The 13,431-nt window shown below is 39.2% G+C and overlaps 1 protein-coding gene across 3 annotated transcripts in view; it reads left to right on the top strand.

The window, feature by feature from the left end:
• kansl3 (KAT8 regulatory NSL complex subunit 3) overlaps window positions 1–13,431 on the top strand; it is a 147,619-nt gene that overhangs the window by 39,543 nt on the left and 94,645 nt on the right. For all 3 annotated transcript variants that reach the window (XM_039769603.1, XM_039769602.1, XM_039769604.1), the window contains exons 4-7: window positions 656–746; window positions 8,556–8,741; window positions 9,927–10,058; window positions 10,349–10,465. In XM_039769603.1, coding sequence (XP_039625537.1) covers window positions 656–746; window positions 8,556–8,741; window positions 9,927–10,058; window positions 10,349–10,465 — 526 coding nt within the window. The remainder of the gene's footprint in view (window positions 1–655; window positions 747–8,555; window positions 8,742–9,926; window positions 10,059–10,348; window positions 10,466–13,431) is intronic.

Below are 13,431 nucleotides of genomic sequence, written 5' to 3'. Positions count from 1 at the left end.
AAGTATGCACAAATCTGTTTCTGAACTAACTCCATAATGGGTATTTTTGTTGTTTTGTGTTTTTTTTTTTAAATTATAAACATGATTTCAGCAATTGCACACTGAAATTCTTGAAAATTTCATATGTAGTTTTTACATATGCTTTTATTAAGTATTGTTATGACTTCCAAAGTAATAAGTCTACTTGCGGTCATTCTTACCAATATGGTACCCATATTGTAAAAAAAACCCATAAAACTAGTATTGTTAAATTTTTATCAACATGGTAGTGAAATTTCAGTTCTTTTGACATCCCTATTTATTTTTTACTCATGAGATAAACAGGTTTATAAAATGAATGAAATTAATATCTACCATGTAAAAGCATTTTTATCATTTTTTTCTCTTTTAATGTATATATTTATTTTAATGCTTCTTGTCAAAACATAATTTTTAGAAGAATATCTTTTTATTCTTTTTATTTTATTGAGACAATCCAAATGTTTTCCTACAATTTGTAATAGCAAAATCCAGATGCACATATACAGAAATGCATTACAATTATGTTAAACGAGTTGAATAAAGAAGATCGAATAATGCAATGGATGATTAAAAAAAAAAAAAATAAGAAAAGTAAGTATTTACATTTTTTTGCATTTTATCTTTTTCTTAACAGGACTGGCTGGTCTGTAGCCCAGAATAAACTGTTCAACAAAGTTCTGAAAGCTCTGCAGTCCGAGAGGCTAGCACGTCTAGCAAACGAGTCGGTGAGGAAATTAATTTCTAATCTTTATTTTCAGCACAAAAATTGTTAGCGTGGTACATAGATGAAGAAGCTTTTGAAAAAATGCTTAGTAGTCCACTGTGATAAGTGGTCCATTGTGTTGTGCAGGTTTTTAAATAAATAATCGCGTCCCAGGAAATGCAGTCTCCAGTCAGATTTGGGTGTGCATGAGCATGCTTCAGTTTGGGGATGATGGGGGTGCTTGGCTGATCGCACATACAAAGTTGAGTGGATCTGTGAGGTGTCTCATTCATACCTCATAGTGACGAATCACACCTGTGCCCAATCAAGCCAATATAAGAGGATTCTGCATGGCAGAGGGTTTGATGAAATAAAAGAAAAAAATGAGAGGGGATGGAGGCAGGCAGCCAGGTAGAGAACCTTAAATTGGAGCATACAGCTGACACTCGAGGGAGTTGAAGAGGGCCACTCCTACTAGTGACCTGATTCTCGCTCTCATGCAAGGCTGAGGAGTAACAGTGAGAGTTGGAGGAGCAAGGCTCGATGCAGCTCTGGCTGGGAATCTGTGGAATGGTAGGGACCCAAGCCTGGCTATGCCTGTCAGAAGGACATCTCCTCTGCTTTCAGGATCCCGTGCAGGCTAAGCAGAGGAGACCTTGGTTTTAGAAGAATGCCCTTAGAAGAAGGGCTTGTGCATTTTTTATAAAACAGATTCCTACTTGTGTTTTTAACCTTGTTATAATGGAATGGAATATTTTTTGTTTGAATATTTTAACCTCCATGTGAACACATTTTTATGAATTATTTATTTATTTGCATTTAATTGGATGCACTCAACTTTTTAAACACTGTCTGGTTTATTATTAAATAATAATAAAATGTTAATAAAAGCACTTGACATTTTTTTACACTTACTCCTTGCTGCATGTGCGTGTCGTCATTTGCCCAGCTCATCTGGATTCATGATTATCGATGGTTCAGGTTCAAGAGGCTCCCAGACACAACAGGGAGCATGGAGCTGACCTGGACCATCACACCCACATACTGTAGTAATTTATTCTGTAGTAGACTCCACCTTTTCCTTATTTATTATACATTTTCTTAATCATGTTTATTACTTTATTAACAATAGCAACCAAATGACTGAAACAGTAGATTAATTTAATGTAACAATAATGTTTTGTTAAACAAATTACAGTTACCTAATGTACTCACAGTGAAGCTGACTATCAAATGTTTGACTAAAATATGAAAAATATGTTGCTCGAAGATAAACTGAATGTGAAAATTTTAAATAATATCGGTTTAAAATAATGAGTAACCTAATGCAATAATTTTATATAAGTAAAAATACCTGCGTTACTTAAGATAAACAAAATGATATGCGTTACTATGCAAACTTATCAAAACTATTGCCTTTTAAGACATTGCCTGCTGCTGTATAACATAGTGCATGAGTGCGTTCCAGGTCATGTGCTGACAGCTACTGAGGAAGAAGTTAAGTTCTTGTGTAGCATGTAATCAAGTAAAAAGAACTGAATAAAAATTATAGGTTTACTTTTAATCCTTCCTGCATGTGCCGAGGGATGAATTTATTCCATCTAGTTGAGAGTAACAGGGAGGCAGTTATTATTGTGCAGCACTGAGTGTAAGGCACAGTGGTTTTTCATTATGTTCAATAACATTAATGGCAAGATGTGAAAAGTTCCTTGGAGTTAAAGTTGTCTTAGACATTACTGTGCAGCAGATTCAATCAGGCTGATATGTTTTGGATGCTCCTTTCCTTAATCAGAGCCAGGCATTCAAATAACCTTAAAACTGTTAATAAATTACATGTTGAAATTAACCTAATTATGATCAATTCTGTTATTATTTATAGTCATCCAAGGTATGTACATTGTTTACACTGAAGTGAATAAGTGTCAACATTTTGAAAAAAGTCTCTCTTTAATACAGGCAGTCCCTGGGTTACGTACGAGATAGGGACTGTAGGTTTGTACTTAAGCTGAATTTAAGTCGGAACAGATATATTATTTTAATAAATGCTATTGTTGACCAACTGTAACCAAGTGCTCTTCCAATGAATGATGGAGTTTCACCCCTCTCTGACCTTTTTATTATTTCTACTTTATTTTCAATGATGATGGTTTTTCTCTTCTTTACTGTATCACCAGCACTTGCATCAGATTTGTGTTTCAGAGACATTCTTGAAAGGTGAAGACAAAAGGTTAAGATGAGCTCTTCTGCACTGTGCTATCACAGTACGAAGGCACCTGTCAACACGTCTGATGTACTGACTACAGAAAACTTCCTGCTATGTGCGTAACAGTACAAGCAGGCTTACTATTGAGAGTGACTGGGGGTGGCGAAGGGGGTTCATCACACACCCACCACCACCACCCATCAGTCACCTCCACTACAGTATGCTGCCTGCAGTGTTTGCCCACTGAGAACAAACACGGTGCAGTCAAAGGCGGGTAGTGAATCGCCCAACCCCAGTTCAACAGGCAGCCATCCGAGGCACACTACAATGCTAACCCTGCGCCCCGTTCAGCTACAACTGGGTCACCGCTTACATTACCAGCCGTGTGTGCTGGGCGAGCAGTGAAACGCCCCTCTCTGCTCCATCCAGCCTGTGTCCAGTCAGGAGCAGTAGCTGCGCCGGCGTAGTGGGCGGGCAGCGAACCATCATCCTGCACACGAGCGATAGTTGTGGCCCCGGTGACTATGGACCACGGGTCACCTCTTACCACCAGGAGCCGGCCAAGGGACACTACACTGCACGAGCAGCGAAATCGCCCCCCTCCAGCCACTGTTTGCAGCATCCCCAGGCCGAAGATAACGGAGCAGCAGTTACTCAGGCGCATGGGTCGCAGCTGCGCCCTCATTTGTAAGTCATAGGTCGGATGTCCGTAACCTGAGGACTATTTGTATATATAGTATAGAGAACCTGAAGTTTCACTCTATGCATCAACCTTAGGTTGTTTAAGATGCTTTAATTTTCATACCTGAAATACTGTTTCTTTAGTTTGCATTTGAGTAAAAGCTTCCCAATATTAATTCTAACTTCCAGTTCCTTATTTGTAAATTTTATGTGTAAATGTTTTTTGTTTATTTTGTCAAATTATTCCTGGCTCCACTGTAGCTTTGTAAGAAGAGAACTTTGTACTTTAGTAGATTCATAATAGTTTATTTCAAAATACCTCCTCATGTACCGTATTTTTTGGACCATAAGACGCACTTTTTTTTCCTCAAAAGTGGGGGGAAAATGAGGGTGTGTTTTATGGTCTGAATGCTGTCCAGCAAGGCTGTTGTAAAAGGATATTTGTTTGCCCGTGGTGTCCCATGCGCTGTCACCCGCTGCTGCGTTCGCTTAAGGTACTTACAATTTACAGTTCAGGTGCTGGAGGTGATGTCAAACCTCCCTGCCCCACATAGCCAGAGTCGCTCAATCAGCGATGCCGTACGGACAGGCGCCGAGGCAATGCCCGCCCACCACTCTGACACGCCACACACCCTGCGTCAAATGACGCGAAAGGAGGTAGGATAGCGTCCGCCAACAGTAGGAGTCAGATGACATTGATGGCGATGACGGCGCAAAGGAGGGAGGGGGAAGGACTTAATGTACCGGTACCTGGGAAAATAAAAGATTATTAAAACCATGACAGCCTATGACAGTCATCTCCCTTTCTTCCTCTGCCCGCTTCTTACTGTGCTGGTACTAATGTGCTGCTCCATGTCCAGCTTGTTGTAAGTGTGTTTGGGAGAGCACTGCAAATCCTGCCTCCTGGAGTCTCAATGTTCAGTAAGTCATTCAGGTCACACGATCAGCGTAACTCACGCCTCCCCTGTGTGTGTGTGTGTGTGTGTGTGTGTGTGTGTATGTATGTATGCGTGTGTGTGTGTGTGTGTGTGTGTGTGTGTGTGTGTGTGTGTGACACTGATTGACTGACTGACAGGATCAGATCATCAAGGACAGGTCCAAACAGGAGGATTCAACTCTATCACCAGAAGTGTTCTAGGTACCGTACTTCTACAACAAAATGTGTTTTAAACAAAAAACAAATGCATAGTGGTATATTAAAAAAATAAAAATAAAAGCCCTGCCTAGGTGCTTTTTTAAAGGGCACTAACCAGCAGCGCTTACAAAATAAAATACAGTGAAACCTCGGTTTGCAAGCATAATTCGTTTCTGGAAACGTGCTCGCAGTCTAAAGCACTCGTATATTAAAGTAAATTTTCCCATAAGAAATACCGGTAATGGAAACTCAGACGGTTCGTTCCACAACCCAAAACTATTCATATAAAAATGATAAATACAAAATATAAAGTAAAAATACATAAAACAAATTAACCTGCACTTTACATTTGAAAAGAATCATGGCTGGTGTGAGTGAGTTTCTAAACTCTTGTGGGATTCTACCCAACGTGACGACACGTGGAAGAGCGTCCCAAAGCAATCGCAGTCTCCCAGCGCTGTAGCAGTTTGCCGTAAACGCGAATCCGAAAAGATCGCAGACATGCTATAAGCGCCTGCCGTCGATGGATGATACAAGGAACATTATAAATACGCAGGGCACAGTACTACTTGGCCACGACCCTGCCTGACTGCTGTGTATGTGTATAGGAGAGTGGCAGATCCCATAAATAACTGCGCTGTTCCTGTTTCAAGCTGAATAAAGCTGGTGCTGCTAAAGTACTGAGACTCAGCTTCATGTTTTGGGGTGCAAGACGGGGACTCGCGCGTCACAGCACGCACACACTGCTGTAGTAAACAATATACACGCTTATGGATGTTGACTATATGACTGAGGCACAGCGACTCAGGCGGAGAATAGGAGACGATTGCCCACAATCCCGCAGCGAGAGAGAGAGTGAAGAACCATCAGCTCAGTTGTGCACTGCATAGATACTGATCACGCTACTCACCCATCCTTGGAGCCGCTGTCCGCCCTGTCACCTGCTCCATTCGGCAGAGCACGGGTTCGTCCAGTCGGCCTCTTGATTGGCCAGCCGGGACTATGTGATGCCGCACAGTGCCCTGATAGGCAAGAGAGACGCACACAGTCTCTCCTGCCATGCAAAGCCCTGCCTGTCGGGCTGGTTGGTGCCCTTTAATTTTAATACCACTTGGCAATGCATGGATTAAGACTTACGGTAACCCATGTGCATCGCCAAGCGGTATGAGTCAAATTACTGATGTGTATGGTCATATGTCTCTCACAACAACTGACAATTCTTTCATTACTGGTGTTTTCCTCAGAAAAACACTAATTCTGTAATGGTACTAAATGTCAAAGACGAAAAGATTAGCATATAAAATTCTGTTTAAACTGGAGGTAATAAAATATGCAAAAGAAACATGGAAACAGAGCAGCGGAGAGACATTTTGGGCCACCTCCATCTGAAAAAATGATAAGAGAGTGGAGGAAACAGGAGGATCAGCTGCAAAAACTTGATAAAACTACTGGCAAGCACACTTTGTGTGGGCATGCTGCAAAATGGCCACAGTTAGAAATGGACATGAAAGAATGGATCACACGTCACTGGAGTATGGGCTTCTCAGTTTCTACAAAAATGATCATCTGTGAAGCCAAACGCATTGGTGTAGAGAAAGGCATTAAGGATTTTACTGGTTCACCATCATGGTGCTACAGATTTATGAGGAGAAGTGGCCTTGCTATGTGCACCAAAACTAGAATTGCATTAAAAAAATGCCACAAGAATATGAATTGAAGATTCTGTCTTTTCATAAATTTGTAATTAATGCTAGGAAAAAAAATGATTTTCCAATGGACCGGATTGGGAATATGGATGAAGTCCCGCTAACCTTTGATGTGCCATCTAATAAGTCGGTTGATGTCAAAGGTGCCAAAACAATAACCGTGAAAACCTTAGGACATGAGAAAACACATTACACTGCTGTGTTGTCCTGCTGTGCTGATGATACCAAATTGCCACCGATGCTAATTTTCAAAAGGAAAACCTTTCCAAAAGATGTTATTCCACGAGTAGTTGTTGTACATGTTCATGAAAAAGGATGGATGGATGAAAATGGAATGAAAGTATGGATTGAAAAAGTGTGGTCCAAACGTCCTGGAGGGCTTCTAAAAAAAATCTGCTTCATTAGTGCTTTTATTGCATATTAGTGAAACAACAAAAACAGATTTAAAGAGGTGAAAACTCATCTAGCTGTATTTCCTAGGGGTCTTACCAGCCAGTTGCAACCTCTCTACGTTTCAATCAACAAACCATTTGAAGTCCTTATGAGAGAAGAGTGGAACAAATGAATGGCTGCTGGGAATCATGTTCTGACTCCTACTGGACGAATGAAGAGGCCCACTATCACTCAAGTTTGTGAATGGGTTAAAACATCATGGCAGTCAGTGAAGGAGGAAATCTTTGCACGATCATTCAAAAAATGTGGCATTAGCAATGTATTAGATGGAACTGAAGATAATATCATATATGAAGATAGCGAAGAAAGTGATATAAATGTTTGTGAGCAACTGCACTTCATAAATTCTGACACTAGCGATGATGAGTTTTTGGGGTTTCCAGAAAACTAGAAAAGTGCTTGAGCTTCTAAGTCTTTCCTCATTTGTTAATGGAATAGATGATGGTTCTTAACACCACTGTTGAGTTTACGCTGTTAAATATTACCGTATAATATTGCTATATTTTAATACATATTTTAGTATACCGGTACTATTTGGTTCAGGATATTTTTTTCTTGTTTTCCTGCTCTAAAAACTGGGTGTGTCTTATGGTCCGAAAAATACGGTATTTGTTATTTAATTTAATCTTGTCAGTAGAATGTTTTAAAATACTGCAGGAAAAGTGATAACCAAAAGAAGTCTTCAGTGATGTCTTGTAATTTTTCCAGCACCTAAACGAAAGTGCTGCATATTTTTGAAAACATTGTATTAGGTTAGGTTTGTTCTTTTCACTGGTGAAACCAAACTTCACAGATGTGATCACTCATTTACTGCTAGTTCTTCATTTCTCTGCATTGTAACAGACAGAATAATGTGATACATTTTTCCTCCTGTACTGTTATGGTTATAGGTTGATCTCAAACTGTGAATAGATTATTGTATATTCTTTATTCATAGCTGTGTTCTTAGGCAAGGTTGTGAGTGAGCCCACTCCCTTGGCTGAGAAGCAAGCCCACACGTGAATGGTTTCAGGATGTTTTAATTACCTTCTCAGGACAATTTTTTTTTTTTTTCCCGGATGCCCCAAACAGTCTGAAAGGGGATTCATCAGAGAAAAATACTTTGCCCCAGTCCGTTCCTATACTTTTTGCAGAATATTAGTCTGTCCCTGATGATTTTCTTGGAAGGTGTAGCTTCTTTGCTGCACTTCTTGACACCAGGCCATCCTCCAAAAGTCTTCACCTCACTGTGAGATGGAGCACCTTGCCATAAGGCAAAAGTGATAACTAAGTGGCTCAGAGAACAAAACATTGAAATTTTGGGTCCATGTCCAGGCATTCAACACTTCATTGTTTTTTGAAATGGAAGATCAGTAAAAGTCTGAATCATGAACTAGTAACATTTTGCCTACTTTGTCTTTTTGTTTTTATTAATGTATTTATTTTATGTCATTTTTTTCCATTAAGTTGAAATTATCTTGCAGTTAACTCTCTTGTATTGCCTCATTTTGTATAAACTTTTTCTGGCATTAATTCCTGATGATAGTATGTGCTGTGAATTTTGTATTGAAAAGAATGTCATACAAGATGCCAAAATTTCACAGTAAGTTGTTCAAGATTTTGTTATACAACTTGTTTAAAACCATATTTTCATGTGTTTTATTAATTCCCTAGGCATGTAATGAACCTGTTCTTCGCCGTATTGCAGTGGACAAGTGTGCCCGGAAGGTGCGGCATTCCCTGGCAAGCATGAATTGGGACACTAAACTCACCCAGTGGCTGCATGCAACTCTAGTAGAGTCTCTCAGCTTACCAATGTTGGCTGCTTACTTGGATGTGCTGCAAACACTAAAGAGCAAGGTAAAGGAAGCTTGTCAAAAGCATGTGGCTTTAATGTACAGTTGTTGTTTGGTTCCTGGATGCCCTGTGGATACCAAAATCCACATATGCTCAAGCCCCTTTATATAAAATGGCATTTGCATACAACATGCTACTGTATAGTTTAAATCATCTCTAGATTACTTATGGTAGCTCTAGCACTAATACCTTCACGAATTTTTGCTGGTTGTGCAAATCCTTAACTCGTTCTTATTGACCTTCTGGCCTGCTTTGGCAAGTGACATGCCACTTTTCAGTAATTTTTCTCATAGGAGAATGTAGCTCTTAAGGCCCCTTTATACTCTAGCACAGGTAGCTACAGATGCTGATGTGCACCCTGGTCTGCTTATAGTTCAACAGTCTAATGTATGATACTACATGGTTACAGAATCTCTCTGCCTTCCACCAAAAGTTTTTTCTTTGCCTTTATGTATTGATCATGCATATGCTGTGTTTACATTTCTGCCTGTACGCATTTTCATCTTTGCCCAAGGTTTGGGTGATTTCTCACCATGAAGCTGCGGACAATTAGCTGTTGCTCGGTGCTTTTAATGGTGGATAACTGTTCCTCCAATGAGTGCATGTTTTCTTATCTAGCACATTCATAGTAGATATGCATAGGGCCACACAGATAAATTCTGGAGGCACGTGGTTGGCAACGTGATTTTTCCACTGATTAAAGTTACATCACAAGCATCCTATCGAAACCTGTGTGATGACACAGACTCATCAAGTATAAACAGGCCTTTATAATTGGAATTTGCATCGATTAAGTCCCTGTGCTTTGTACATACTGCTCATTACTACTACCATTTGGACAGTTTAGTAAGGTCCCTTGACTGCCTCTGCCACAATTTTGGCAGCTTCTAATGGAGTACCAAGAAGACAATCAAACTTAAATTTTTGCCTTTTGGAATTCCATGGATGGTTGAATCTACAGATGCAAGACCCATAGTTATGGAAGTCCAACTGTATTAATTTGGTTTTCATTGACATATTTTAATCTTTTTTTAAAGCCTGTCTCATTAGTGTCTATTATTATGTAAATAGATCTGTTCAATTTTGTACTTAAATGATTCTCAATGTTGAGTCTGCTTCAAACCAAGTGAGTTTCATCATTCTGTTTAAGGACCACTGTCACATAACTACATGTTCTTTACTGTTTAGGTTCCAACACTGATTGACAGAATGGTACTCTCTTCTTCTGTAAAGGCTGGAGCTGCTGGGGCAGAAGCATTGTCACTGCTTCTCAAGAGGCCCTGGGACCCAGCAGTCGGTGTGCTGTCACATAACAAACCGGTGAGACTTTATTTTATATATTTTGTATTATATATTATTGTTTGAAGCTATGTTTTTTGTGTCGGGTCTTATTTTAAACATCATGCATTTATAAAGTTTTTGTTATAACTGTTAGTTGAGAGTGCAAGTCATTAATAATACACATGGAAAAAAAAACTACTGTGTTTTTGCCTCAACCTGTATGTAATATTTTATATGTATTATAAGTAATTTTTAATATGCATGCTACATAATTTGATCTGTTTACTTTCTATATTGTTAGATGCCAATTTAATCACTTTTCTCTTTAGAGCAAGCTCCCTGGGTCACCCCTTATCTTAATTGCACCATCTGGTCCTACAAATCCTGCATTTACAACGTCCCGACGTCTTCGATTTTGGCAATCACAGTTGTCTTGCTTGGGCAAGGTGGGTATCTCTTTTTTCATGATTGGTAATATTATTCAGAGTGCCAGCTTGTCATATTTATTTCACATTTATTTGTATATGGCTCTTGCAAGCGAACTATGATTCTTAGCGCAGTGAGAAAAGTTGTAAAATCACCAGGAATGTTCAAGCAAATTATAGAAAAAAACCTGATTTTAATCCATTAAGTAGTTCTCTCATTCGCTAGCTAAGTGGAGGTAAGGAACTCCCTGAGGCTGAGGCGTGAGTGAGGAGGGCCCTATCTCTCGGCCTGTTGTGTCACTCTCAAATTCGTGCAAATAATTTGGTACCGCAAGTGAACTATGATACTGTATATAACGCAATGAGAGAAGTCACAAAATCATCTGGAATGTTCAAACAAATTGTATAAAAAAACCCAATCTAAATCCGTTAAGTAGCTTTCTTGTGAAAAGCGAACAGACATACAGATAGACAGATATTGGATTATATATATATATACACATATATATATATATATATATATATATATATATATATATATATATATATATATATATATATATATATATATATATATATATATATATATATATATATATATATATATACATATACATACATACAGTGGAACCTCTAGATACGATCACCTCTGTATACAAGAAATTCAAGATAAGAGGAAAGTATGAGCGAAAAATTCGGTAGTAGTTCGCGTATAAGCGTATCCAAAAATATTGCGGACATGCAGACCGAGAATAGGAGACGATTGCCCCTAAGGGGAGTACTAGGGTGTTGTACCGTGTTAGCCATTATGAATGTAGAGAAAAGCCAAGCAAAATGACACCTTTTATTGGCTAACTAAAAGATTACAATATGCAAGCTTTGATTACATCTTGCCTGAAGAAGGGGCCTGAGTTGCCTCGAAAGCTTGCATATTGTAATCTTTTTAGTTAGCCATTAAAAGACTTGGCTTTTCTCTACCAAAGAGAGAGAGAGAGATATTTGGGGGTGCGGAACGGATTAACTGGATTTCCATTATTTTCAATGGGGACGTTTTGTTCTAGATACAAGAAATTCACTATACAAGCTCAGTGCTGGAACGAATTAAACTAGTATCTAGAGGTTTCACTGTGTGTGTATGTGTGTATGTATATATGTATATGTGTATATATGTGTGTGTGTATGTGTATATATATATATATATATATATATATACATACATACACACAGTAATTCCTCGCTATATCACGGTTTGACTTTTGCAGCTTCGCTCTATTGCGGATTTTATGTGCAAACATATCTAAATATATAACGTGGATTTTTCGCTGCTTCGCGAGTTTCTGCGGACAATGAGTCTTTTTATTTCTGGTACAGTACATGCTTCCTCAGTTGGTTTGTCCAGTTGATTTCATACAAGGGACGCTATTGGCGGATGGCTGAGAAGCTACCCAATCAGAGCATGCAGTTAAGTTCCTGTGTGCTGATTGACTCCGCGACAGAGCACCAAATTCGATTGCGCTGCATTAACCAGGAAGTCTCGTCTCGCTCATTCAGCATCAATGTGTTTCACTGTGTAAAGAGTTAACTTTTGTGCTCTTTGTGCATAGTCAAGCCCTTCGTTATGGCTCCAAAACGATCTGCTCCTGCTACTGCTTCAGGGGCCATGCCCAAGCACCAATAAAGATGTCAAAGATTGCAGAAAAGGTAAAAGTTTTGGATATGTTGAAGGAAGGGAACAGCTACACTGCTGTAGGATGCCATTACGGCATCAGTGAGTCCAAGATTCTTTTTAGTTAAAAAGGAGGAAAAGAATATAAGATCTACGGCTGCAGTGTCCTTTAACCAGGGTGCAAAACGAGTTGTAAGTGGATGTAATAAGGCGGTAGTCCGGATGGAATCTGCTTTAGGATTTTTGATTGAAGACTGCCGGGAGAAGAACAATGTCGGTGCTACACAGTCGCCTGAAGAGGTTACTTTAGAAGAGCTGTAACACTCTCCATTGTTGTGCAGTAAAATGAAACTCATCGTTGTCAGACAAGTTGTTGTGTTATTGTTGGTGAGTAACCATAATTAATTTTCTATGTACATGTACGTAGTTTAGTGTCACTGTACACACATTTTACCGTATACAATTTTTCTTGCATTGTACGTATTTACTGCTGGTGGCCTGTCTATCGTAATGACTGTAACATATGTGATATCGGAGATGCTCGATATCTTTAAAATAATATTTAGGTTTTACTTTATATAAGCAGTGTGTTTTACATACATAATTTCAATGAATCTTACCTGATATCTAAGAGAATACAAAGGGTTTATGCTGTATAACTGTGTGGGAAATGTTTATAAGATTGTGGGAGAGTTTATAAGGGCTTAAAATTATATATGAGCCACAGATTTGCACAGAAACACAGGAGGTTGTGGAGACATGAAACACACTGCAAACGAACATTTGTCTATATCTCAAAAGTTTAAATGTGCTTCATGAGAGAGAGAGAGAAAAAAAAACAATCAATTGCAAAGCTGACAGGCGCTATACATACTGTATCTTTTAAGTACGCGGAGTACCGTGCGAGAGGTTTATCACGCATTATATTGTAAGTAAGGAGCAATGTGAAGGTCGACTGTGTTTCAGGGGTTTTCCCAGGGGCGTCTGTGTCCTCTGATGGTGCGATCAGCCCTCCAGCTTACACCCCCCTCCTCAGCTTTATTCACATTCTCGTGAATCAAGCGACTCTCTGTACCAGGTTCATACAGCCGTGATAATACGTCTGTGTTGACATGCTCAGAGCCTGGTCGATGCTTTACCGTAAAACTGTAAGGTTGTAAGCCCAGAAACCATCTCATGAGACGAGAGTTTGTATCTTTCTGACAGTATAACCATTGAAGTGGAGCAAGATCAGTTACCAATGTGAAATTTCGACCCCATAAGTAATAACAAAGTTCTTCTACAGCTCATCTAATCACCAAGCATTCCTTCTCAATTGTCG

The sequence above is a fragment of the Polypterus senegalus genome, chromosome 11 (genome assembly GCF_016835505.1).
Source record: "Polypterus senegalus isolate Bchr_013 chromosome 11, ASM1683550v1, whole genome shotgun sequence".
NCBI lineage: Eukaryota > Metazoa > Chordata > Cladistia > Polypteriformes > Polypteridae > Polypterus > Polypterus senegalus.
Note: the sequence above shows the minus strand (reverse complement) of the source record. Positions and strands in the feature narration are given on the sequence as shown.